We start from the raw sequence: 27,917 nt of genomic DNA, 5'->3' as shown, positions 1-27,917 counted from the left end.
CTCTGGGAGGTCAGGCCACCGGTTGCCTGCTCACAACCACAGCCGTTTCCATGGACTTAGGCCCAACACAAACAGCCCAGGACCCCCCACCTCAGCCTGGCCTTGGGAGAGGGGCTGGGTGGGCAGATGAGGTCATTGCCACAGGCCCCCCACCAGGCCCAGGGGGGAGTGTTTGTTGGGTCTTGTTTCCTTGGCAACGTGCTGGCTCCTCCTCCTCTCCCATCCACAGCAAAGCTGCCAGTCAGGCCACCACCCTCCCAGCCCCCACACTGGCCAGGACAGAGACCCCAGCCCAGAGCTCTGGGCCACCAGGAAGGGGCTGTGACCCTCAGTCCCACCTCCAGGATGGCAGCTCCAGGTGCCCTGTGCTCCAGAACTGCCTAGAAGCTTCTCCTCTGCCCTAATAGGTGGGGAGCACCTGGCAGCCTACAGGGTGTCTCTACCCACCTGGCAGAAGCGGTTGGTCAGGAGAGGTTTTCCTTCCTGCCTCAGGCTACGGACCTGTTGGAGCTCAGAGCTGAAGAGGCCAGAGAGAGGGGCAGGGGGTTCTGGAGGCAGGCCCCCCATACTGCACAGGGCAAGGCAGCAAGCTACAGCCCAGCACTAGTCCCCACAGCACTCACACATGCACATGCATGCAGAAAAACGTGAACAACACACATGCACACACACAGCATGCAGACTGTGGAGCCAGCCATGGGCGAGCACACAGACATGCGGGCCATGTATGTGTGCACACACACACTTGGTACATGTGAACAAACATGGTCCCAGCCACAGACATGCATGTATAACAGATGCATGGACCTAGCCCCTCTGAACACACACGTACACACATGTGGACACACAGACGCAACTGCACACAGCCACAACGCCACCTGTATGCACGCTTGCAGGTACAGACCCTGAACACTGGACAATCCACCCCACACGGGAACCCTAGCTGCACAGCTGGACCCAGGACCCACTGGAGAAGACCAGTCAGGGTTCCTCAGTGGGGCAGGCCATGGGAAACCAACCCGGCCAGATTCTCACCCAGGCTGGACAGTTCTGCCTCCAACATTCAAGAACAGGCCCACTCAGGCCTGGCCTGCTGGACAGAGGCCTGGGAGCTAAAGGTATTCTGTGGAGATCCTGAGAGGGGGACTTCAGCCCAGTAGAGGCCAGAGGCTGGAGGCGAGGACTCAGCATTGGGGGCCATCCTCCCTTTCCAGGAGAGTCCCAGGGTCAGGAAAGAGAATTTGGAATTCAAATTAGGCAGATTTGAATTTCTCCATGGAGGCCTCTCCCCGATGCTCCCCCGAGGCCCAGGGAACAGGTGGAGGGCTGAGAGGGCAGCAACTCAGGGGAGTCAGGGCACGAGCAGGAGCCATCAGGGGTTCCAGCAGGATGTGTCAGGGGGTGGGGACCACGGTGGACTTGAGTAGGAGGGCTTGGCCTGTTGGGGGCCGTCCCCTGGACAGCCTGGGAGGGAGGGAGGGAACTGGGTGGTAGTGGGTGAGTAAGCCCCTGCCCAGAGGACACAGGAGGTAGAGAGACCAGTGGGGCCTGGGCAGCCACATGGCATGGGGACACAGGCCCACCACGAGCAACGGCTCCTCGTCCTGGGCCCACATCTTCTTCCTCCCGTCCTCCCTCTGCCTGCCCCGGCTTCCTCTCCAGTCCTCCTCACACTCCCCACTCCCCTGCAACCGCCTCCTCTGCCTGCCCCGACCCCCAGGGCCCCTGTGAAGGTGGCAGACTCAAGTGGGCATAACTTAAAATACATTTATTTAGTACTCCATTTGTTTCTGGTTCTGTTATACAAAGCTGTTAAATAAATACATTCTCCACAGTCACTCGGGTTCACACCCACGGGCTACAGATGAGGTAGAGAAATCAACAGGCTCGTGGGAGCCTCAGCACAGGGACGCCCCTCCCTCCTGGGCCACCCACCCAGCCAGAGGCAGGCCTCAGGTCAGGCCCCCGCTGGGCTGGTGGGAGCAGGTGGATGGAGCACAGGGAGACCACTGGCTCTGCGCCCCACAGAACAGCTCCTTCCACGCTGTCCCACAAGGTCAGAGGCCGCGGCCGGCACGGTGGCCTCCTCACTGAGCAGGACGCTCTGTGTGTCTTTAGAGAGAAACAAAACCACCAACAGACCTCTGCAGGCCGCCTCGGGTGAAGAGCCTGTTCTGAATGTTGAGGGCAGAGCTCAACTGGTATTGGGTAAGAAGACCTTGGCCCTCGGGTGTCCTTCCACAAATCACACGACTGAGCTCCAGTCTCAGGGGCAGAGTGGCCAGGCCTGCTGCTTGGGACCCTGGCAGGTGTGGACACCTGGGAGGACAGGCACCCGGGCCCGCCAGCCACTCTGCCCCTCTGGTCACCTCGATGCAGCCCTCACACAGCCCACCCACACTCACTTGCTAGGACGGGGCCTTGACCAAGGGCTGCCATCTGAACCCAGGAGAATAAACGGTACTGACACTATTCAGAAGGACCAGAGACCTGCAGCCACATAAACAGGCTTCCTTTCAAAAACAGTTTCTCCTTTGCTTCCTGGACACCGGGCTCTGAGGAGCCCACTCCTTGCTCAGTAGTTCCACACCTGCCTCCTCCCAGACCCCATCCCACATGAGGCCACCCACCCAAAAAAGCTGCAGGCCAGACCTCTGCAAGCCAAAGGGCCACTATGTGGTACACCAAGGAGGTGGGACAACCCAAGTGACCGCTGACCACACCAGCACAGTATGCACACACGACCTACACTCACGCAACACACACACCCCCCAAACACATGCTCAAACCAAGCTAGGTCAGTGTCGGTCACCCCTCCCCCTGAAAAAACAACAGCATGGCCCCAAAGAAGGGTGTGCCACTGTCAGAGGCCAGCCAGAGACTCTGCAAGTGCATCTGTCCCTGCCTGCCCCCACCCCTGTGACACACGAGCAAGTGTGGTCTCTCCATGGCATGAACCTTCAAAGGATGGCCTTGCCTCTTTCACCAAGCCCACCCCTCTGCCACCCAAAGGCCCAGAATCTGCAAGAGACCCTGGTGTTGACTTTCTGCCCATAAGGTACAGAGCACAGCCACCAAGTGGCACTGCCCCCTTGGCATGGGGTGGGGGGCCGGCTTCCAAGAAGCTCTGCAGGCCACTTGCTTCATTTAACAATATCATCTCAATTTAGTGGTTTCAAACGACAGGGCAAACAGGTCGGGAGGAAGACTGGAGCACAGGGACAGAGGAGCCCTCCCTGCCCAGCTCAGGGCAAGACAGAGTCAGCCCAAGAGGCAAAGGGGATGGAGAAAATAATAATTATTATATTAGTTAAATAATAATAATAATAATAATATAATATAATATAATAACTTAAAGTTACTGATACTCCAAAGAGAAGTGCTCGATGTCAGAGAGGGAAGGCAGAGTCCTCCCCGCCCGGGCGCCTGGGCAGCAGGGCCCTGGAGATGGAGGGCTGTGCACTCTCCTAGTGGTTTGGCTCTCTGAAGACAGTGCTGGTGCTGGGTGCCGGGCCAGGCCCGTGCCCCATGGCGGCCTTTCGGTCACAAAGGTGCACCTGCCCTCCAAGCCTCAGAGGGAGCCCGGAGGCGGGGAGGGGCAGCCAACAGACTGGGGTCCAGATGGGGGACTGGTGTCAGGGATGGAGACAGCTGAGAAAGCATTGCTGCAACGCTCTCGGGTCATGGGAGAAAGCTCAGGCCTTGGGCAGGAGCACAGGGGTTGGGGAGGCCAGACAGAAGCTGGCCTCCACAGCTGACCCAGACACCAACCCTGGGGCCCTGGGCTCAGCCCTTGCAGCTGGAGCTGCCTCCTGCTGCACAATGCCTGCCACAGGCAGGGTTCAGTCCTTGCAGGTGTGAACCCTGCACTCCGTGCATTTCCTACACCCCAGGCAGGGCTGGAGGGCCTGGGCTCAGCCCCTGTAGGTGTAGACCTCCTCTCACTGTGTGCATTGCCTACACCCCACACGGCAGGGCTGGAGGGCCTGGGCTCAGCCCCTGCAGGTGTAGACCTCCTCTCACTGTGTGCACACGGCAGGGCTGGAGGGCCTGGGCTCAGCCCCTGTGGGTGTAGACCTCCTCTCACTGTGTGCACACTGCAGGGCTGGAGGGCCTGGGCTCAGCCCTTGCAGGTGTAGACCTCTTCGCGTTGTGTGCACTGCCGGCACTCCACATAGCAGCACCAGCGTACCTGGCACTGGCAGGGCCTTGTCACCACCCGGCTCTGCGTGTTGTGGCCGCGGCCACAGCAGATACTCTCACAGTTCTTCTCACGGTGGCACCTGCGGCCAGCTGTGCCTGGGGAGAAGCGGCCGGCCAGGCAGAAACTGGGTGAGTCGTCCAGGTGCACGAGCTCGGGTGTGCGGGGCAGCGGGTCAGCACTGCCCACCCCTGAGGCCCGGCCCCGTGGTGGGGAGATGGCACCTGCCTCACCCGTGGCCTCATTGGTGGTGCTGCCCACCTTGAGCGCTGTCTCATACTTGTGCTTTAGGTGCTTGCCCACCTCGTGGAAGGGCGCCAGCTGCCGCCAGCAAGTCCGCACAGTGCAGGAGCCCGACACGCCATGGCACTTGCACGTGGTCTCCACCCCGGCCTTGATCACCTGCAGAAGGCGTGGACATGAGAGCACCTGCCAGGTAGCCCAACCACCCACCCAGGGCTGGACAGACCCAGACCTGGCCAGCAGGGGTCATCACCATCTCTCTGACATGGAGGCTCCACTCCCTAGTCCCTGTGCAGGTCCCTCTCCCTCCAAGCCAGGGACTACCCAGGACAGAGGTCCTATGGCTGCACCTTAGCTTCCAGGACACCTCCCCAAACCTCTGTGAGCAGATACCCCCCACCCTGCTGAGACACCCCTTCCTGCCTGGATGTCCACCCCTCTTCCCCTTCAACAACCCTAGCCCCACTGAAGTCTGCTATGTCACTCACTGGATAAGCTGGACAACCGTGCCCTGACCCAGGGTCTGCACCTGGGCTGACCGGTCCCCACCTAAGTACTGGGGACCCACAGGCACGGTTCTGAGCCCCAGCTTCTGTTGTAGGTCAGTTGCTGCAGAAGGGCAGAAGCCCACTCCTGACAGCGAGAGAATTCTACTGCTGGAAGAGCTTCCCGAGCGGGGTGCTCCTCTGCCTCTCCAGGAGCAGCCCCAGCTGAGCACCCATGGTCCACACTGGGAGGAGGCTGGGGTCCCAAGAGGGACTGGCTTTCCCTTGGGATCTCCAGCCTGGGATCTCTTCCCTGGGGCAGAAGCAAGTGGGGAGGGGACTAGCCCTTTCCCAGGTGGGCCCTGAGCCAGACCACGAGTTCCCACCATGGCCCCAGGAGGGCAGGCTGGGTGAGGGGGTTAAGAAATGCAGCCACCCGCCCCCTCCTGCGGCCACAGAGACTCCACTTAGTGATGCTTTGCTGAGAAACCTAGACGGGTTTAATTAAAATGTGGCTGCCCCAGGTCCAGGGCTTTTCACATTCTGACTTTTCATTAATAGCTCACAAAAGGGCGACTGGGGAAGGAGGGGTCAACACAAAGGAAAACCAGGGCCTAGCCTGGGGATTTAATCTGCCCTCCAGTTTCACCCGCCTGCCAGCCGGCTCAGGAAGGCAGGAGGAGGCAGCAGAGCACTGATGGACAGGGAGACTGAGTGCTTAACAAGTGCGTGGCCAGAACTCTGCCTTCTCATAAAGAGCGGCTCCTGAGGAAGCGTGCTGGCCCTGCCCTCCTGAGGCCTAGGCTGGGCCTGGAGTCAGCCTTTGGTGGTCAGGGCTGGTTGGGGACTGGGGTCGGGTGTCTTAGAGTTAGGGATCTGCCTCTCCCTTGCAGGAGCCAGCATCTGGAGCTCTGGTGACTCGAGGAGGGAAGGACAGCCATAGAGCCAGGTTCACCCAGGCTGCAGCCCAAGGCCTCCCAAAGGGCCCACTGGAGAGCTTGGAAATTTCTCTTTCTGAAACTTGAGTCTTTTTAGTTGGGTCTCTTGTAGCTAGCTCTGCTCGGAGTCTGGCTATAGAGCGGCCAGCAGAAGAGGCGTGGACAGCCCTGAGTTGGGTGAGTGGGTTCTGCACTCCCAGACTCTTCCCAGGACCCCCAGGCGACACATTCCCTCTATGGCTGCTCTCAACAGTCTTGGTGACAAGCCTGAAGGCTACCCTGGCAGGAGGGGCACATCCCGCCGACCCCCTGGTTAGACGACAACCCAGGAACCCTTCTGGGCTCTAGACCAGCAGTGGCAGGCCAGAGGGGCCCATCCAGCTGTCCCTCCCAGACTATCGTGGGGCTTCCAGCTCTTCTGTCCTGTGGTTAACAAGCTCTACGGGAAGTAGCCTCCGTCCAGCAAGCCCCTCCCTTCCTATGTCCACTTATCCACATTCAACCCCAGGCCTGCGCCCAGCCCCTTCCCCTCACTCTGGGCCCTGCCCACTGCATGCCCAGCTCCACCCACCCTGCGCCTTGCCTCTCCACAGATCCTGTACCCAACCCACCATGTCTTGCCACACCTACTCACTCTGTACCCCGCCCACCTGCCCTGTCCCTTCCGGGGCCTTCAACAGACCCACCCTGCGCCCTGCCCCGCTCTGCTTGCCTTCACACCCACGAGGTTGTTGTGGAAGTCCACGCGGGCTCTCAGGTCCTTGCTTGACCGCCTGCCCAGGAACTCCTTAACGAACTTGCTGCTGTACTTGAGGTTGTCCCCGCAGCCGCCCCACTGCCAGGCCTCTCTGTTCTCCAGATCCGGTGCCTCGTCACACGTGCAGCGCTCCATGCGCCCGGCGCTGCACGCCTTGGCCAGGGCGTGTGTCAGGCCGGCGGAGGAGATAGCATAGAGGAAGGCGGTCTCCTTGAAGCCTGGGGTCAGCAGGGGCAGGTCAGTGAGGCCAGGTAGCCAGGTAGGCCCCAGGACCCTGCAGCCCACCTGGAGGTTCCCATTTCACACGTGTTGCAGCCAAACCACAGCTGGGGGTTCTAAACCATCCCCTCAGGTGGGCAGGTGTGTGGTGCTGCCTGCCTGGGGTGCAGGGCACGTCCAGGGTGCTGGAACTCAGGGCGTGGCCCTGCCCTGGCCTCAAGTCCCCTATGCTTGGTTTCCTTTGGTTTTGTTTTGGCCGTGCTCAGGATGGAATCCAGGGCCTTCTCCGTGGAGGACCTCCCTAAGCATCTACCGCTGATCATCCACCCAGCACCCCAGCCCTCAGCTGGGACAAGGCTGTGGAGGGGCCCGACCTCTGTGCCCCAGGTGCAGGAAGGAGGAGAGGAGGGCTTCTCCTTGGGTGGAGGTGTCTGGGCACTCAGATACCTGGCATGAGTCAAGCACTCACAGATAGCCCCGGGACCTGTCAAAGACTGAGCAAAGATGTCCTATGCCACCAGGCCTTCCATGAGTGTGTGTGATGGAGGGGATGGGTGGAGGGAGGTGAGGGGATGGGTGGAGGGAGGTGAGGGGATGGGTGGAGGGAGGTGAGGGGCTGCCCTGTCCAGGCCCCAGCCACTGCCAGAAGCCAGGCTTCAGGTCACCTGGGACCCAGAGGAAGAGAGCATGCAGGAGGGATATGCCCACAGCCCTGCAGTCCTACCTTTGCCACCTGGGCTCTTTGGCCGGATCTGGGCAGGGCCTGGGCACTCACCTCTCTTGAGCAGGCTGGCACGGTAGCGGCCCTCCAGGGTGCAGTTCCAGCGCTCAAAGCGGAACTGGTACTGGCACTCGAGCGCACTCATGCTCACTGCCTCCACCAGCGTCTCCGCCACGCCCGGGTCCCTCCGGCACATGCGCCTTTGCTTGCGCTCTAATTTCAGCCGATCACAGGCCTTATAGTGAGCCTGGGCAGCCGCCTCAGGCTCCAGGGTCAGTGGGAGGATGGTCAGGGGCTCGCTGCCAGTCAGCCTGGGGATGGAGAGGCAAGAGTGAGCCCCAGCTCCAGCCAGGACCGCGGGAGCTGGGGACAGAAGAACCATCCCACAGAGCCAAGCAGGAGGAGCCCAGCCATTTCAGGGAGTCCAGTCCACACCAGCCACACTGCCCAGACCCATGGAGCCCCTTCCCCGACACATACCACCCCCACGAGCACAGCCAGGCTCAAGCTGCAGCAGGGGAAAGGGCCAAATCTAGGACTACAGCTCCCTGGTGTCTCTACCACACTCTGCTCCCCTCCCCAGCTTAGAGACCACTTCCCTCTGATGCCACCAGCTGGGGGTGTCCCATGGGTCTGTGGCTTCAGGGGCAGGCCTTGGCTTGTTCCTCCCTGCCTGCCTCTGCAGCCTGGTGACCGGGCAGGGTCTTTCAGTCTTAGAAGGGCAGGACTGGCCACCAGAGTGAAAGGACAGTTCCCAGTGAAGACACCCCAGGGCCCAGTTCTTCACAGGTGACCAAAGAGCTCATCCCCCAGCCTAATGGCCGACCAAGGAGGGGCTCGCCCTCCCCTCCTTGCCTTCCAATCACGTACCCTCCTGCCCCAGGCTCCTGCACCTCCTTCCTCCGAATTCAAGCCTGCTAGACCCCCATGTCCCCACAGCAGATGGCAACCCCTGGACACTCCAGCAGGCCCTGTCCAGTACATATCTGTGCAGGCATAGGCTGTGCACACTGAGCGAGGCTCCCAGCTTCAGTGCCTCAGCCCTGACCCGGCAGCTCTGCACCCTGCTCCATCCCAGGACTGACACCCGAGTCCTGCCACCTCTGTGCGTCACCCACAGGCCTCAGCACCCCATGTGGGCAGACTGCACATGGAGCCTGCAGGCACACACACTTCCCACCATGCCCAGGCCTTCATCATTGGACGAGGAGGCATCTGTCTGCATGTGGGCAGGACTAAGTTCCCTGCCTCAAACACCACAGGAGATAGTCCCCTTTGCCCCTCAGCAGGGGCAATGCTGTTGTGCCCAGGCTCCTCTGGGAATGATCGGGGGTAGCGGCTTTGGAACACTGCCCTCACCCGAATCCCTCGTAGGGGGCTGTGGACTCACCTGCCTAAGGGTGGTCTACACGAGGGCTGGGGCGGGAGCAGGGCCAAGAGGTCGCAGAGGGGATGTGTCAGCCCCACAGCAGGGGTAGGGCCCTGGGAGCATGGAGTGGGGTGGGGCCTCCAGGAGAGCAGAGGGATGCAGGAGGGCACAGCGGGGCAGAGGCAGGGGCCCCTGGGAGCTCCCAGGTTGGAGAGAGGCTCTGGGTTGGGAGGAAGCTGACTGGAGGGCCAGGGCCAGAGCCCCACCAAGGGCTGGGCTTCACCTCCAAAGCTCCATCCGAGTAGAGGGCCTCCGGGAGGACCAAAGGCCACCGGTGGACTCCAACCTTGCCAGGTGGCTGAGCTCAATGATGGCTCCAGACCAGGCCCCAGGAGAGCTGCCCACCAGGGGCAGGGGTGGAGGCAGGCTGGGGCAGAGCCTGGTGGCTGCCCACCAGAGAAAACCAAGGCAGGCAGAGCCACACCCCAAACTCAAAGGCAGCTCTCACCGAAGACCTCTGTCCCCAGATAAGAATGTCACAGCCAGGTTCAGGACAGAAGCACCAGAAAGGCCTCAGCGTCCACTCCATGTGCCACGGCCTGGACTTGCCAAGACGCTCCCGTGTCCAGGGAAGCTCTGTGGCCCAGACCCTCATGGGGGTCTCATGGGGGCACAAAGTACATGTGGAGTTGTAGAAGGGGGCACAAGGGGCAGGCAGAGGAGGATCAAGGGAGACAAAGAGGAAGTGGGGACAGGGGAGGGACTTGCAAGCCAAGGACACTTCCTGACACACAGCCAGTTGGGGGTGTTAAGACAATGACACTCCACATGTGTCTGTGCCTGGGGGATACTCCCTCCACTCCAGTGGGCCAGCCTGTCCCACTATAAGTAGGGACCCGAGAGGTCGGGTCTCCACCTGGCCAGCCTGTGCTCCCCACCCTCTGCCCATGGCTGACCCTGTCTTAGCTCTATGCATAGCCTCAGGGACAACTGTCCTAGAGGCTCCTGTCCCAAGCCAGTGCCATGTGAGGACCAAGGAGGGTACACAGGGGAGAGGACTGGGGCTGTGGCACACGACGGGGAGGCCCAGGGTGAGGAGGTGGCATGCTGTCTACTAGGTCAGGACTCCCACCATACCAACCTCAAAGCCAAGAATGACCCTTGGAAGCCCTGGGGGAAGATGAGGAGGTCACACAATAACCTAGAATAGGAGCGCTGTCTCTGTGACTGAACCCAGCGGGCGTTACAGAAGCAATGATTAAGGTATTTCTAAAAATCTCTGTAGAGGGAGCAAAAGAAGAGACTTAAAGACCAGCAGACAAGTGACATATGGGGAAATATTGGGGAAAATATCAGTGTGCAACTTACATCCCTGAGCGAGAACTAACTGTGCATGCGTGCCATGCGTGGGTGTGTGTCTGTGGACATCTGTTTTCTATAAATGAACCCCAGGAGTCCATCGAAGTGGACAGGGTGGACAGGAATAAGAACCTTGTGTGCCGTTGCACAGTAGTGGGACCACAGGTGGCAATCACGCAGCGTGCCTGACGCTAGGAGAGGACCTCAGACCTTCCCACCATGAACAACTGAGAAGTGTCGGAGGAGATAAGATAGCTTCACCCAATTTACACAACACGCAGTCTACACATCAGAACACCAATGCACACGTGTACGTTTTATGTATCAGTTTAAAAAACAAAAATAAAGACAAACAATAACAGAAATGGACAAAGGACAAACATGCAGTTCAGAGGAAGGAAACAGCCAGCTGTTGGGACGTGGGACACTCCACCACCAAACAGCACTGTTCTGTCTCTATCAGAGGAACACGCATCAAACCTGGGAGCAGACTGTGCGCCAGGACAGGGAAAGACAGGCTCTCCCTGGCAGGAACTCCAGAACAGTGTGCCTATGAAATTCCACGATTCATCCACCGACCTGGTCTGAATGTTCGTCCTCACCCCAGGCCACAGTGTCAGGAGGTGGGGCCTTTGGGACATGACGAGGTCACAAGGTGGGAGCCTCGTGATGGGATCAGTGTCCTGACTAAAGGACCCCAGGGAGCCTCTGCCCCTCCACCATGTGAGGACGTGGCAAGATGGACAGCCAGATGCTCCACACCGTGCCCTGGGGCTCCAGGAGTGGGAGCAGTGCCACAGAACAGGCTTCACACTGGACGGCTGCCCGACAAAGGCCACCTGGGTGCCCTGGGTGCCTTCGAGCTGGGCTGGCTGAGCTCCGAGGTGCCAGAGGGGGAGTGAGCTCAAAGCAGCTCTGGTCATGATATATCGTGGGCCAATGGGCAGGTGGCCTGATGATGGGCCGAGGACACTGGGTCCTGTGGAACCACGCTCACAATGCAGGATGGCTGAGTGGACTCGGGGAGGGAGCAGGAATGTGGCCGGTATGTCAGACCCACGTGGCCATGGGTGTTGAGTTGCCATTAAAGCAGCGGCAGCCACGGTGCACCCCCGACCCAGCCCCAGCCCCACTCAGCAGACAAGGGGCACTGAGAGGTGTGCAGGACTCCCAGCACAGGACAGGGAAAGGCCCACAACAGGTGACCTGGGGCAAGGGAAGCCTGTCCTCTCCACACGGCTGAAAGCCATCCCTGTGCCTGCCCACCCTGCACACCAGCCTGGGTGGCTGGCTCTGCCCACGGGGCTGCCACCTCGAGGCTTCTGCCTTGCAGAGTCCCAGGCAGGCTGGCATGCACCGCACAGGTCCCCGCCAACAGAACCAGCTGCCCACCTCACACAGACCACCTGCTGCCAGGCTTAACGCAGCTGCCACCCAGTCCCCAGCAGGCAACCTGCCGAGAGGGGGCAGACAGGCCGGCTGCAGAACCCAGCACAGCCACCTCCTGGCAGGGACAGCAGTTCCTCTGGGGCACAGGCCCTTTTGCCCACCCTCTGCCGTCTTCTGCTCAGAGCTGGCAGCTCGATGGCACAACGGGCTCCACCTTGTTTAGATGTTCTTATTTCCAATTTTGGAAGTCTCATGTCACGACATACACAAAAATCCACTTGGAGTAGGTCAGTGAGTTGAGACCTAAGCCTGAAACCATGAAAACCACCGGTGAAAACAGGAAATGCACACGACGTTGGTCTTGGCGAGATTTCTTGGACGTGACCCAAAAGCACAAGCAACATCAACAAAGAGAGCACATGGGGTGGCATGGAGCTGAAGAGCTGCACAGCAAAGGAGCCGGCCAACGGGAGAAGAGGCCACGGGATGGAGAGTGGGAGAGGGCACCCGCAAACCACATGCACACAGCCTGGAGACAGGTCTCTCCAGGTTGCTGAGGTTGGCCTCAAATTTGTGGTCCTCCTGCCTCAACCTCCCAAGTAGCCGGGACTATAGGTGTGTGCCATCATACCTGGCTCAGAATCATACCTCTGATAAGAGGTTAGTATCCAAAACATAGAAGGAACTCAACTCAGTAGCAAGAAATAAACCATTTAATAAATGAGCAAGAGATCTAAACAGACATGTCTCAAATGAGGATGAAGAAATAGCTAACAGGTACATGAAAGAAAGCTAATCATCAGGTAAATGTCCATCAGAATCACAAGGAGACACCTGCTCACTCCAGGAAGAATGGCTACTGTCACAAATAGCAAGGACAGCAGGTAGGGGCAGAGGAGAGGGACATGTGCGCCACTGTGGAGGAGAGTGTGGAAACTGCCCGTCCAATCATGTGCAACACATGGGGCACCTGTGGAGGACGTGGGTCAGTGTGTCCAAGAGGCACCAGAACTGCCCCTCACCGCAGCCCCCTGCCCAGCAGCCAAGACACAGGAACAGCCCGTCCACCCACTGATAGCACCCACTGAGGCCCCGTTGACAGTGCATGCTAGAGAGTTCAAGAGGCTGCACACTCGAGCAGGGGATTGTCAGGTCCATGGAGTGAATCAGGCTCTGAGAGACGAGGGCCACGCGAGCTCCCTCACACTCTGCAGCTGAGAAAGCCAAACGCTGCAGCAGTCGATGCTCGTCACCAGGGCCAGAGGGTTGGTCAAGGCACACGGTTTCTGCTAAGCAGAAGAATAGGCTCAGGTTGTCGGTCATACAGCATGGCGACTCCTGAAAGATGCAGAGAGCGGACTCCACGCTTCCTTGCTGCAGGCACGCAGCCCCGTGAGGCTGTGCAGGTGAGAACTCACCCCAGCAGCCCTTCCACAGTGGACCATGCAGTGCCCGACAGACACAGGCGATGGGACCTGTCATTTCAAAGTAGAAATGTAGAAAACACTTTTTAAAAATGAGCCCACCTGCTCTCAAATCACGAAGGACCTTCCAAAAGCCCTCCGCCTGCTGACCTCAGGCAGCTCCCAGCGAGCCATACCAGCTGGAGCACACCATCTCTGGGAGGCCCGATGTCCCTAGGGAACACGACCGTCCCAGCATGACGTTCAAGAAGCCGGCCTCATGCCTGCAGCGCCACAGCCATTCCCGCCTTCCCATAGCCCAGTTCTTGCTAGGACTTCCTCAAGAGCTCCCTAGGCAGGCAGGGCCATCGGTGGCGAGCCAGCTGACCGCCACACTGGGCTCCAGGGTCTGCGGGCATGGACTCGGGGTCCCTTCCTGTCCACTCCATGGACTCGCAGGGGGTCCCTTCCTGTCTACTCTGAAGACTTCTGTCCTGGACTCCAACCTGTCTTTACAAGGTTCACTGGGCCCACTGCTGACACACAAATGATGAATGGGCTCCTGTGCTGACCAGGCTCTGCTGCCTCCGCATGCCCTCACCACCACTGGAGGTCTTCCATGTTCTCTGCACATGACCACACGTGTTCAGAGATGGGCTTGGCTTCTTTGTAAGGTTCACAGTTGGACGACTGCATACGTGACTGTATGTCTGTCAGTGCACACACAAGTGCACAACATGGTATTTTGAAACACGTCTGCTGCACGGTGATCCGGTTGAGCTGGGCAGCCCATCCACCACACCGCTAGCTCGCTCTTTGTGTGGTGGAGCACTCCCTACACCTAACTGGCATCTCCGCCCACCCCTGGTGCCCACCACTCCATGCGCGGCTCTGTGGGCTTCCTGGGGAGGCTCTAATGGGTATAAGCCGGTCACTTATTTATGAAGAGTGAGCACAGCCACCCCCATCTTACACTTGAACTTCTGTGGGATGCCTCTTGGTCACCCAGGATCATGCTGCCGTTCCCTGTGGTTCTTAGCAAAGAACCTTTCAAAATCCTTAAGTGGGCTGGGTGTGCTTGTGCACACCTGGAATCCTAGTAACTTGGGAGGCTGAGGCAGGAGGATTGCAAGTTTAAGGCCAGTCAGCAATTTAGTGATGCCAAAAGTAACTCGGTGAGATTCTGTCTCAAAAAATAAAAGGGCTGGGGACACAGCTCAGTGGCAAAACACCTCTAGGTTCAATCCCCAGTGTAACAAAAAAATCCTTAGCCGTAGCACTGTCACACAGAGCTCTGCATGTCTGTGGTGACCTGGAGAGACCAACCTACCTAGTCAGAGGGTTCCATCCTGCTGGTACCCTGACGGACGGTCTCCGACAGCACTTGATGGAGGTTGCTCGCCAGTGTTGGCCCTTTTCTTTGCCTTTGCTCTTCCTGTCAAGTTCTGGTGCCTGGCGGGTGCTCTGAGTCTCCTGAAGGTCTGGGCTAGGACAATCACATCCTCTTCGCTATCTGGAAGAACTTGCCATAAAGCCACCTACACCCGAGCTTCTCTTGGTGGAATAATTTCCATTCCAACCCCCTTTCTCCCTTCACTCTGAAAGGTTGCGATTTAAGGCACAGACCATGTGTCCACAGCTGTGTATTCACAGTATGTGGGACCATCATAGCCAACTTGGAACCCTCTCATCACCTCAAAAAGAATCTACTTGCACTCATGTCACAAGGCAGCCTCCCGTCTCAGTGGACGCACCTGCTCTGGACAGTCTGAGGAGGTCGGAAGCAGCAGTGCCTATGCCCAGTATGCTTCACTTGCCCCAGGACTGTCCAGGTCGCCTCCATCATGGCACGTGTCAGAACTGCCTTCAAGAGGAAGGCCTCCCACCAGTGCACGCCACATTCTGCTTCTCTGTCTATTAGGGATGGACACTTGGGTTGGTCCCACTTTCCAACAACTATGCCTGAAGCCTCTGGGAACGCACATGTTTGAGGAAGTGTCTTCACTTCTCTTGGGTACCTAACTTGGGAATGGGCATGCCAGTCAACGCCGAGCTACGCGCTTAGACTTTGGAGAACTGTCAGCGTATCCTCCCAAGTGGCTGCACCGCACTGTCCATCTTTAGGCAGGGGACGTGTGCTCTGGACTCCCCCTTTACTGGATCAGGTGACCTGCTGTTGCTGTTGCTCCAGGTACGTGATAGACACACAGTCTGCACTGTCCTCCGCCACGTGCCCTGGGGTCCACAAGAAGAGCTTCACTGGCTCCCAGGTATCAGCTCCATGCTTTCAGGTCATACTCCTCCTCAAAATGGGAATGGAAGGCACAAACTGTCATCCTTCCAGTGACTCCTGACCTGCAGTCTAGTCCCAGCACCAGGGAGGCACACAGGGCCCAGTCACAGACCCGGGCAGCACTCAGGGGCCCAGTCACAGATCAGGACAGCACTCAGGTGACCAGTCACAGACCAGGGCAGCACTCAGGGGCCCAGTCACAGATCAGGACAGCACTCAGGTGACCAGTCACAGACCAGGGCAGCACTCAGGGGACCGGTCACAGACCCGGGCGACACTCAGGGGACTGGTCACAGACCCAGGCGGCACTCAGGGGCCTAGTCACAGACCCAGGCGGCACTCAGGGGCCAGTCACAGACCTGGGCAGCAGATAGGGGTCAAGTCACAGACCCAGGTGGCACTCAGGGGCCCAGTCACAGACCCAGGCAGCACTCAGGTGACCAGTCACAGACCCGGGCAGCAGACAGGGCCACAGACGCGGGCACAGACCCCAACACCTTACCTCGTGCATTGCACTCTCAGGTCTGGGGTCCTGGTGTGCTCTCTGGGTCCATCTGGACCGCTGACCATGCTGCCCTGAACTTTGCCTTCTTTTCTGTCTGCCTGAAGTTTTCCCTTTGTTCATTAAAAGTCTGCTCACCTGCCCCCTGGTCCTCGGCTGCCCTCAGCACCGGGTCTGACCTGCCCCCTGGTCCTCGGCTGCCCTCAGCACCGGGTCTGACCTGCTCCCTGGTCCTCGGCTGCCCTCAGCACCGGGTCTGACCTGCTCCCTGGTTCTCGGCTGCCCTGGGGCACTGGTGGCACCCCCTGCCCCGCCCGCGGTCATGCTGTTGGGCATAGTGGTTCCATCTCAGGCCCAAGAAGGCTGTTACCTGGGTCTGCACTGGCCCTTCACAGGGACCTCACTCTCCGCAGGGCCTTCTGCTTTTAGAGCTGGGTCAGCCCATGGCGCCCAGCGGCTCTGGGGAACACCACCTGGACTGGGTTTTTTCAACTGCTCTTACAGTCTTTGGCTCTGGTGTCCTTTAATCCTAGCATGTCACATTCCTGTGCACATGTATTTTTGTTCCCTGCCTGGGAAGACGCTGGGCCCCTTGAGTTTTCTTCATGGCTTTACTGGGCTTCAGAGACCTCGCCTCCTTTCCCTTCAGCCTCAGCCCAGGCCTGTTCCCTCCCCAGTTTCCTGTCTCCGGCTGCACTGGCGGTTCTTCTGACCAGGCTCCCAGCTTCCTGACCTCCCTCCACAGTCTCTGATGGCTTCTCAGTCTGTTGCTGACCCCGTCTTGCCTGGCGTTTCCACCTGCTGGGCCAGTTCCTGTGGCGCTCCGCTCGCTCCTCACAGACATTCTGAGCTTAACTGCTTTGGTTGCCTTTCTTTTCTTCATTCTTGGTCTCCTGCTGTTGTCATCGGCCTTCTTGGGACGTGAGAAGGGCTGTCCCACTCTGCCTGGGATCTAGAGATGGGTCTGGATTGTCATCTCTGAGGTCCCAGCCACACGGCCCCGCAGGCCTCCTTATCCCTCACCACACACTGGTCACCAAATTTAAGAAACTGTGAACAGGTAGAGTCTGAAGCAGAGGACGAGACACTGTGTGGGTCAAGCTATGTCCCCACAGAGCACAGAGAGTCCGGTCACAGGCCTCTGGAGGAGCCTCCTTTGGATCAGGGGTCCTGCAGAAGTAGGGAAGGGTGACCCTCAAGGCAAGGTCACAACAGGGCTAGAGCCAGTGTCCTTGTAAGGAAAGGTGAGCACAGGACAGGGAGGCTGCGTGCAAAGGGGCAGGTGTTGGGGAGATGCTGCCCAGGACACCTCAGGCCCTAGCAGGACAGCAGCTGGAAGGCAGGGGACCCTGGCTGCGGCCTTTAGAGGGAGCCCAGATCTGTTTCAGACATCCTCCGGGCTCAGGAATGCAAATCCTCTTGCTCCAGGGTGCCCAGCTCAAGGTGCCTTGCTACAGCTGACCCAGGATGCTGATGCTGGTCTCAGGAAGCCTCCTCAGGGAGGGGGCCAGCCAGGTCCCCAGCCACGCAGGTCCCACACCCAGAACACCCAAGGCCAAGGCCAGGCTGTGCCTGGGCCACACCAGCAACTCAGGCCAGCACCCTGCACGTCACCTGGCCTGCCCTGGGGGCCCAAAGATGGTGGTCTTGGGGTTCCCACGGGCTCCAGGGCTGTCCTCCAAGTACCCCAACCTGCAGCAGGCCCTGGGCTCTGCTCGGCCCCCACCTTTAGGGCAGCGCTGTTCCCATGGCTCTCAGCTTCCCTTCAGCTCGTCAGCTCTTGGGCAGACTCAAAGAGAAATGCACTGTGTGTGCACACGGCCTCAGATACACCTTCATGCACACCCACAAACACCTTACGGGCACCATACCTCCCCACCAGCACACTGCACACACAGACATATCCACACTTGCTCACACAGACATACCACACACACACCCACACACAGACATACCATACACACACACAGATATGCCACACACACACACCTGCACAGAGACACACACATACCCACACTTGCTCAGACATACTATGCACATACCCACACACACAGACATACCATACACACCTGCACAGACACACACACAGACATACCATACACACACACATATACAGACACACACACACAGACATACCATACACACACACACACACCTGCACAGACACACACACAGACATACCATACACACACACATATACAGACACACACACACAGACATACCATACACACACACAGACATACCATACACACACACAGAGACATACCCACATATGCTCATACATACATACCATACACACACATCTGCAGACACACAGACATACCATACACACACACCCACACACAGACACACACACATACAATACACACACAGATATACCACACACACACACACCTGCACAGACACACACATAAACATATCCATACATGCTCATACAGACATACCACACACACACACCCACACAGACATACCATACACACACACGATATACCATACACACACACCTGCACACACACACAGATATATCATACACACACACACATAGACATGCCATACACACACACAGATATACCACACACACACACACCTACACAGATACACAGACATACCATACACACACACCTACACAGACACACAAACATACCATATACACACACAGACACGCAGACATACCATACATACACACTTATACAGACACACAGACATACCATATACACACAGAGACACTCAGACATAATATATACACACCCATAGGCACACACAGACATACCATACACACACCCATAGACACACACAGATATACACACACAGACATAACCACAATTCTCACACACACTTACCATACCACAACCACACACTTATACACTCACAGACTTACCCCCACTCACATACCCACACACATACCCCCACACGCTCACACACACACATACATACCCCAACACGCTCACACACACACACATAATGCTCTCACTCCTGCATGCACACATCAAATCCACGCTGTGAAATACACACACATGCACTCACATATGTGCACATGCAATATACATACACAAATGCACACACGTAGCACACGTGTACAAACGAGCCCACGTATGTACAGATTCCACACTGCACAGGGTGAAGCTGTGACTCCTGGTGATGGACCTCCTTGCTGGAAGAGGTGTCTGCACAAGCGCCCCATGCACCTTCAGGCCACCCTCAGTGCCTGGCCTGCTGGGTGCTGTCAGCTGCACAGAGGCAGGACACTGAGGGTCAGGCTCAAGTGCTGTGGCCAGGGCTGCACGGCCACCAGAGGAGAGAGGCCAGACTGCCACCAGCTCCCCGGTGAGAGTCTGCAGCCCTGGCCCAAGGCCACAGCCAGCACCCACTCATGCTGCCTTCCCAGGGAGGAGTCCCTGCAGTCTCCAGGGGGTGCCCGCAGCCCTGGGCCCCAGGCAACCTGAGCCAGCTCCCACCCCATCATCCTGTACCCATGGTTCAAACTGCAGCTGTGGAAGATGTGTTGCCTTCCAGGAAGGGAAGCTGCTCTGGCACGGGGGTGGGTGGTGGTCGGGCGGACGGTGCACAGGGGTGGTCGTGCAGATGGGGCGGGGGGAGGTGGTCATGTGGACGGGGCACGGGGGTGGTGAGAGGCACTCTGAGGACAAACCCCACTCCGTCCCAGCTTCTAGGGCTAGAGAGATGGTCGTGCAGATGGGGCACAGGCAGGTAGTGGTTGTGCAGACGGGGCGGGGGGGTGGTCATGCAGACAGGGCACAGGGGCAGTAGTCATGTGGACAGGGCACAGGGGTGGTTCTTGCAGACAGGGCACGGGGGTTGGTCTTTCAGATGGAGCAGGAAGGGTGGTCATGCGGACAGGGCTTGGGGGGCAGTGGGCCCGCAGAGGGGGGGTTGTGCGGGGAGGTGGGGGTCATGCAGACAGGGCACGAAGGGCAGTGGTCGTGCAGACCAGCATCGGGGTGGTGGTCGTGCGCAGGGGAGGTGGTCGTGGGGACAGGGCAGCATGGGGGGTGGTCATGCAGACAGGCACGGGGGTGGCGGTGGTCAGGCAGAGGGGGCAGGGGGTGGTTGTGTAGATGGGCACAGGGGGGAGGTGGTCGTGTAGACGGTGGGGTGGTCGTGGGGATGGGCAGGGCACTGGGGGCAGTGGTCATACAGACGGGCACGGCAGGGGGGGGCGGTGTCCTGGGGACGGGGCTGCCTTATGACAGCACACACAAAGTTCCAGGGCGCCCAGGCCTCTGCCTGGGAGGTGTGACCCTTGGAAGGGTCATAGGATGGCTTCCCTGGGCCCTGGAGACTGGCCAGAGCAGGGAAACCAGTGCTGAAAGGCAGGGGCCTGGCAGCCCACCACCCAGACCTGTCCGGCAGCAGCCCAGGGCAGTGAGAGGCACTCTGAGGACAAACCCCACCCCATCCCAGCTTCTGGGGCTGGGCCTGAGGCTGCCATGCCATGGCTGCCCATCTGACAAGCCCGGTGATCCCTGTCCTCAGGTAAGAGCTAGAGAGCAGGTCCCTCCCCAGGCTGACCAGGCTGGCAATGTGCCTGGTCACCTGAGCTGTGAGCTCTTTCCCCTCAGGGCAGAGGGAGGGAGGCCAGGCCCCCACTGCTACCCCTGACAGCCCTCTCCTGCCAGCAGGCCTGGCCACCCTGACGGCCACCCTGCCGGGACCCAGTGCTCCCCCAGCCAGGGCGGTTGAGCCAAGGCTGCACCCCAGGAGCCGCAGAGCCCCACCCGCCCGTGAACCTCGGCTGGCCAGACAGCTTTAATTTCCATGTGAAACAAAATCAAAACAAATTCCAGCACTGAGAGCATGGGGCTGAGGTTACCCTCCACCCGCCCCAAGCCCTGCAGCGCAGCCCTGCTCGGCCTAGCTTCCAACCCAAGCCCAGGGGCATCTTGCAGGGCAGCAAAGACACCCAGTGCCCAGACGTGCCCAGGCCCAGGCTGGGGACAGGAGCTGCGAGGGAGCACGGGCCCAAGACCCAGCTGTCACTCAGCAGGCCCATGTCCTGGAGCCTACCAGAAACGGCCCTGTCCACCCTCGGTGCAGCCAGATGAGTTCCACAGCCCCAGGCCCCAGAGCTGTGCACTGGACCCCTGGGGAGAAGAGGGGAGTGGCGGCTTCCTGGAGGAGCCACCTCTGCTAGTGACCTTGGCCCCTGTGGTCCTCACCAGCAGCCTGACCACAGGGAAGGCAGGGGCAGCATGGGACCCCTGCATCACTTCCTCCCAGAGATGGCTATCCCCCAGGGCCTAGCACTGTGCCAAGGCTGTCGCCTGGGGCTTCAGCCCCACCATTGCCATTTGCCGGGGCAGAGCAGGTCCTGGAGATCTAGGGCCTGGACGCCTCTGGCAGCACCTCATGGTCACCAGGCTTCCCACCCACTGGCCCTGGCGGCTCCGGGCCCAGCATCGTGGAGGAAGCGAACGCGGCTTGTGGCTTGCCTCTCCCTCACCTCGTCTGGCTGCCCGGCCCAAGGCGCTGGGGCTGCCAGCTGGGCGGCGGGGTTTCCTCCTGTGGGCAGCGGCACTCGGCCAGCAGGGACCTTGCAGGAGGGGTAGGCCCATGGGGCCCAGAGCAGGGGCAGCCCAGTGCCACCCAGACCGACGGGTATAGTGAGGCTGTCCCCCAACACCTGCCACTGGGCTGGGCCTGGCCCACAGATGTACTTCCAGATTAACCTCCGAAGGAAAACCAGCAGATTGCCAGTCCCTGATGGGCCAGGCTCTGATGACTGCCCCTGTGGCCATCCACACCCGGGATCCCTCCTCACAGTGGTGTAGGCACACTGTACCTGGGCCACCATCCATGCATTAGAAGGTCAGGTGGCCTGGCAGCTAGGGCCATAGACGCTCCCTGGCCACGACCAGAAGGTGTGGACACGGCACATCTGGTTAAGGCCAGCCAGGACAGTGGGCCAGGCCAGACTGCCTAAGGAATGAGTGCCATGAGCCCCGTAAGGTAGCAGAGGGACCCTATGGCCTCAGAGCCTTTGGGCAGGGGACAGTGCCCACTAGGGGAGACTCACAGTCCCTCCTGCTTGCCCTGGGTTTGGCTACCCAGGAGAATTAAACACAGCCGGGCTGTTAGGGGCTTCTGGAAGAGAGGGCAACCCAGGCAGAGCCTCCAGGACAGGGGAGCCTCAGGCGGCAGCTGAGGGCTGCAGGGGCACATGGCACCCTTCACCCTGACTCTGCAGAGTCAGACACCAGTCAGAAGAGAGTCCCCGAATGCCCACCTCCCGTGGTTCAGGGGCCTGGTTTCACCCGTGGTCACCCCAGGGTTCATGCGAGGCACGGGCCTGGTCCCCGATGTCTGGGCCTGGTCCCAAGCCTGCTGCAACCTGCCAGCACTACCCAGTCGCCCAGCACAGTGCACAAAGGGGCCGGGTGCCCAGCAGGCTGGGATCAAGAGGGCAAGGGCAGGAGGCCTGTCACCAGGTGCCACTCTTCTGCAGTCAGCAGGAGAAACAGGCGGTCCCACTCCCCGGCCACCCACACTTATCGCTCCTCGCCCTCCCTGGAGCCCGGGCCTCTGGGGAGGGATCTGTACGTGTGTACTCTCTTCTGGGGTAAAAACTACCCACATGCTGTCCTGTGATGGCCACGCTCCAGGGCGGGGGTGGGGCCGGACTGACAGGAGTGGCTCCTGCCCTTGGGGCATCTGGACGCTGACTGGCACCCACCAGGCCCTGCCCAGGGCAAGATCCGAGCCGCCGCAGGAGGAGGCAGCACGTGGGGTGAGGATGGGAATGGGATTAGGCAGCTGACGCCCTGTCCAGACGGCCGGCTGTGGGCAGGACATCTGTGCACACAGCTGAGGGGACCAGGTGGCCGACACTTCCGCCTCACCTCAGATCTGCCTCTGGGCTGCCCTACACCCCTCTCCTAGAGAGAGCTCCAGGGAGCCTGAGAACTCTCACCCTGGGGTCTAGTCTTAGCCCACGTTGGGGGCCAGGGAAGACCCCTGCCAGGGATGGAGACACTGGGCAGGCTGAGGCTGCATGGAGGCCCTCGGTCCTCTGTGCTCCATGCAGGGGCTCCTCCCACCCACATCCCAAGCCTGCCTGCACAGGCCCCTCACTCCTTCTGCTGGTCACACAGGCCCTCATGAGCCAAGGATGGACGCCATCTCCATACCCATCTCTCCAGCTGAGGGAGCGCTCCTCCTCTGGCCAGACCCTGGTCTTCCTCACAACCACTGCCGGCCTCACTTCCAGGGCCGCCTCAAAGAGGCTGGCCCAGTCTCCCCACAGCTCCCTCACTGCCCTGTCCTGGATCCCTCCCACCCTTGGCTCCCACGCTTTCCTGGGGTGGAACCAGGGGTCTCCATGGACAGCATCTGTCCACAGCATGGCAGCCCCTCCTAATCAGGTCAGCCCAACCCCCCTTTCCGACTTCCCTGCTCTGTCCACTCTGCTCACAGCAGGAGCCCAGGCCTAGACACCCCCGCCCGCCAGCCCCCCACCCCCTACCCGCTGTGCTCCCACCACATGGTTCTCAAGCACCACAAAGCCTGGTGATCCAGGCCCCTCCTGCCTTATGCCCTCTCTAGGGGCCAGCTGAGTACCCCCAGACCAAGCAGCTGTCAGACCTGGGCGCATGGCCCCAAGGCATCCCCAGCCAGGAACGGGATAAACATACTAGCAGGCGGGGATGAGGGGTGGGCAGCCCCTGCCCTTTACCCTGAGGGGCCTGTATCCTCATCAGTATCCTCCACCCCCATAACAGCAGCCTCCTCTGTGAGAACAGGCCCTCACAGAAGGTTCTTGTGAACAGGAAGAGACCCCCCCAGACACCCACCACATGCTAGGATGTAGAAGCACCTGGGGGTGCCACCACCTCCATGTGTAGGGACAAGTGTCTGCCTGCTCGGGGATCAAAAGACAAGGTTCTCTACCCAAGAAGAAAGCCAGAATAAGTAAAGAGCTCTTACAACTCAACAACAAAGACAAACAACCTGACTAAAACAGGCAAGGAACACAACAGATGCTTCTCCAAAGAAGATTATATACAGGGCCAAAAGCCACAGAAAGTTGCTCAACACCATTAGCCACCTTGTACGTGTATGTCAATACCACAAAGAGACGCCCCTTCACACCCACCAGGGTAGGGTGTCTAGAACCAGGAAAATATAAAACAAGTGTTGGAGAGAAAGCTGCCAACTGCAGCCATGTGCATGCTGCAGGATGCCAAACAGCACAGCCACTTAGGAAGACAGTCTGGCAGCTCCTCAGAAAGTGAGGCACAGATGACCACAGGACCCAGGAGCCCCACTTCTAGGTGCAAACCCCCAAAGAGCTGAAGACACAGGTCTGCTCAAGGAAAAGCAATGCTCACCCTGTTCACAGCAACACTGTCCAAACAACCAGACAGCCGAAATAGCCCAACTATGTGTCAGCTGACAGCGCTTTAGAACACCTGTCTGTTCATCCCACGGAGGAAGTCAGACAAGGGGCAAGCACCAGCCAAGCTCGAGGTGGAGGACCCTGGAAATGACACGGGGGAGGAGCCAGACCAGGAAGGTCATGCGGCATGTGCTTCTGTTGATGGGAGGTGTCCAGAGCAGGAAAATCCACAGGGACAGCAGAGCAGTTTTTTCAACCCTGAGGGCAAGGTTCTGGAATTAGTGATGGCTATGGGTGGACCAAAGGCTCCCAGTTGAAGAACTCGACGGGATGGGGGTTATATCCAGCCCAGCCTCAGCAGCCCTGCACCACTGGGCCCCTACGACCCCTCTTGGCCTGAAGCACCCAAACTTTGCTGCTTGTGCTGGTTCCAAGACCATCAACTCATGCTGATGTCTGGCCTGCTGTGGGGATGCGGCTGGGGACACCAGACCTGCAACAGGCAAGAGAGAGGCAGAACCTGGCTTGCAGAACTCCATCAGGGCCCAGCTTCCCATCTCTGTCTCCCAAAGTGGCCTGCAAATGTTCCCTGATACAGAATGCAAGGGGTCAAACCCAAACCTAGCCCCAGGTGTATGATAGGCCTTCTAAGAAATCAAATGGAAAGTCCCTTGCTCCGAGGGCCCTGCAGGGGGGGCTGGCTCTCCCCTGCACAGCACCCCTGAGAGGAGGGCTGCAAGCTGCCCAGGCCTGCCAGGAGCAGCCCCAAGACCTCGAGATCTGGACTCTATACTCTTCTAAATACAAAACATCCCAGCGGGGGGAGGGGACACCCCAATCTGTTCTAGACTTTCACCCACTGGGCCCTTCAGATTCATCCCCTCACCTGAGAATTCCGGGAGATGGGCAGGGGACAAGGGAGTCAAAGTCTGAAACCCACCCCCATGGCCACCAGGGGAGGACCGGGGTCTGTGACTTGGGGCTGGGCAGCCAGGCCCAGGAGCACAGGCATGTTGGCAGCCCTAGGAGAGCCAGATGGGAATGCCACCTGCTAATCAGGCTAAGATGCAGAGCTGGTCCAAGGGGGGAAGAGGAGAGCCCCTTCGGCACAGCCAGGGGCCAATCTGGAGGGGTCCAGCAGTGGGGTGGCCAGAGGCCTGGAGAAGGGAAGGGCAGCCTAAGGTTGGGTTGCAGCTCAGGGAGGGGGCAGGGAGGGCTCCCGCTGGCCACGTGACCCTCCCCGGGGCCAGCCTCTCCTCTCCGGGTTCCTGGGCTGTAACTGGAGCTGCGTTCCTGCCTGGGAGCCTCGTGCCAGGCAGAGCTTTGGAGAGGGGGAAGGGAGAAAAGAGCCCTAGATTCCAGTTTCTTCTCCCTGCTCCCTGTCCACTCCAAGCTGGGGAGGGATGTCCAGAACACCCACACCCGCAGGGAGATTCCCCCAGGCTCCTCCCGCAGCTCAGGCCCAGTTGAGTCTCTCAGCACTTGGGAACCTATCTCCTCCCTTGGCTGGGCTAGGAGCAGACCTTCAGCCCCCAGCCTGCCTTCCTCCACAGCATATTAGGAATCAACTCAAGGGAAGGCTCAAGGCACCTAGCCTGTCCCCTGGCTCAGGGAGGAGCCCACTCTCAGTCCACTAGAGTCCAGTGTCCCCCTACTTTGTGCCCCTACCGGGCACATCTGCTCTCAGCCCCCCTTACAGGACAGCTACCAGGAGAGATATACTTGAGCAGCACTCAGAGGGGACTCCCTTGAGGGGTCCTTTGAGGCCACACAGCTGGGCAGAGGGGCTGACCAGGAGAGACACAGTGGCACTGAAACCATTACTACCTGCACATGGCCAGCAGCCAGGATTATTAGGGAGCTGTAACACACAGGCACAGCTAAAACTGCAAAGCTTGGGATGGAGGCCCAGGATCCCATCCTCCCCATCTTCGTGGGTCTGAGAGATCCCAGGCAGAGCAAACCTGCTGCCCAGACAAGCCCAGGGTGTGTCAAGAGCCTGGTGAGCAGAGCCTCTTGGCGGAGCTGGAGAGTAAGGCACAGCTGGCGGATAAGGCTGTGACTCACGGTGGACCTGTGGCCAGACGGCCATTCTCCGGCCCTCCCTCCTGCTCCTGCCCCGGGGGGTGAGGCTCAGGGATGCACAGATGGCAGGCAGGGGCTATACCCACAGTCCGAGCCAGGAGAGGGCCAGGGTGGGGACCCCAGGGGAACCAAGACACGAAGCTGACCCTGGAAGACAACCCTGGAGAAAGGAACAGACAGAAAAGGAGGAGAAAGAAAAACACAAAGGGAAAGTTTCCCATGAAAATATTTTATTTTCTTTGAGAACAGGATACACCTGCAGGGCTCCTCAGCCCAGGCCGGCCTCTCCCTGCCCTGGCGGGTGCCAGATTCCTGGACCAACGGGGCCCTCTGCCGGCGAGGCCGCTGCAAGCGCCCGTGCCTGGGCCAGAGGCGAGGGAACAGGTGACCGCGGAGGGCGGCGGCCCTGAAGCGGCCCAGGGCGCCCAGGAGGCCGACGAGGACCCAAAGAGCTAGCCAGGGCTCCCAGGGACGGCGCCCGGGGAGGGGGGAGAGAGCTGGGGCGCTGCCTCACACCCTGGACCTCAGCATGCCCAAAGCGCAGCGTGGGTCCTTCTAAAGGTCGCTGGGTTCAGGCATCCCAGACCTGAGAAAGGGAGGAGATGGGGAAAAGGGGGGAAAAGAAAGGGGGGGGGGGGGGACTGACGCGCCGACAGTGCCGCAAACTGCTATGTCAGAGACTCAAAACTGTGGGTAGCGACCCGCGGGACAGCGGCGTCCTCTGCCCTGGCCAGGTCTCACAGACGCGCTCCCAAGGGCCAGGGTTGGGGCCCGGGCGGGCGTCAAAAGCAACGCGCAAGAAAAATAAATTTCTCTGGCTTGGAGGGTTTTCTTTTCCCCCTTTGGGGCTCAGTGCAAGGAACATCTGGATTTTGTACGTATTTTTTTGTTGTTGTTAAATTAACTTCTCGAGGAGAGAAAGGGGGGTGGGTGGGCAAGGGCCGGGAGGCTCCAGCCTTTTGGCAGGAACACCGCGGCCTAAGGCGCCGACGGCGACGACTCTGGGGTCACGGAAGACCTCGACCCTGCGCAAGCCCGTCGGGTATGCCGGCCTCTCTACCCCCAGTGCGCAGCGGAGGACACCGACCCACGGATCAAGCGACGCGCGAGCCGCAAACAAACAGCTCCAAGCAACCCGGGGGCCCCGCTGAGCGCTGGCCCGGGCACCCAGACCGCGCGAGCCCCGGGGCTCCGGGCACCCCCGCCCCGGCCCCGCCGTCCCCACCCGCCTGCGCGCGCGGCCGCCCGCCCAGGGCACCTACCCGAAGTAGGCGGCCGAAGGGCGCAGCGCAGCGAGCAGCAGCGTCAGCCCAAAGGCCGCGGCCAGCCAGCGCGCCAGCAGGGACCCATCCAGCATCTTGCCGCGCGGCGGCGGCGGACCATCGCGCTCCCGGCTCCGCGCAGGGTGCGCCGCGGCCGCCGCCCTCTTATAGCGCCCGCAGCTGCGGCCGCGGGGCGGGGCGCCAGCCAGCTGGCCAGGCCCGCCCTGCGCCCGGGAGGAGGGGTCACGCCGGCGCCGGGGGCGGGCCGAAACCCGAGCCGCGCGCCCCGCCTGCCGCTCGCTCGGCCTGGCCGCTCCCGGGGCGGGTCTGGGGCGCGC

At 59.9% G+C, this 27,917-nt stretch overlaps 1 protein-coding gene across 1 annotated transcript; it reads right to left on the bottom strand.

Annotated features, from left to right (window-relative positions):
• On the bottom strand, nucleotides 1–27,778 carry WNT9A (Wnt family member 9A). The gene is made up of 4 exons (XM_081298609.1): nucleotides 27,580–27,778; nucleotides 7,619–7,875; nucleotides 6,580–6,842; nucleotides 1–4,603 (listed from the first exon to the last, which is right to left on the bottom strand). Exons 1-4 carry the CDS (start codon nucleotides 27,672–27,674, stop codon nucleotides 4,121–4,123), a joined length of 1,098 nt encoding a protein of 365 aa, XP_081154735.1. The 5' UTR covers nucleotides 27,675–27,778; the 3' UTR covers nucleotides 1–4,120.
• Nucleotides 27,779–27,917: the final 139 nt, after the last annotated feature.

This window comes from Spermophilus citellus (assembly GCF_964194105.1).
Source record: "Spermophilus citellus genome assembly, chromosome: 1".
NCBI classification, from domain to species: Eukaryota; Metazoa; Chordata; class Mammalia; order Rodentia; family Sciuridae; genus Spermophilus; species Spermophilus citellus.
The sequence above is the reverse complement of the archived record's forward strand: the minus strand, read 5'-3'. Positions and strand labels throughout refer to the sequence as shown.

Bases quoted from the DNA above. Each gene is read 5' to 3' on its own strand.
- WNT9A (XM_081298609.1), bottom strand. From the start codon at position 27,674: ATGCTGGATGGGTCCCTGCTGGCGCGCTGGCTGGCCGCGGCCTTTGGG. The intron at 7,876-27,579 runs GTAGGTGCCCTG...CTCCATCCCCAG, and splicing joins CCTTCGGCCGCCTACTTCGG to GCTGACTGGCAGCGAGCCCC. The intron at 4,604-6,579 runs GCAAGCAGAGCG...CGCCTTCTGCAG, and splicing joins ACAACCTCGTGGGTGTGAAG to GTGATCAAGGCCGGGGTGGA.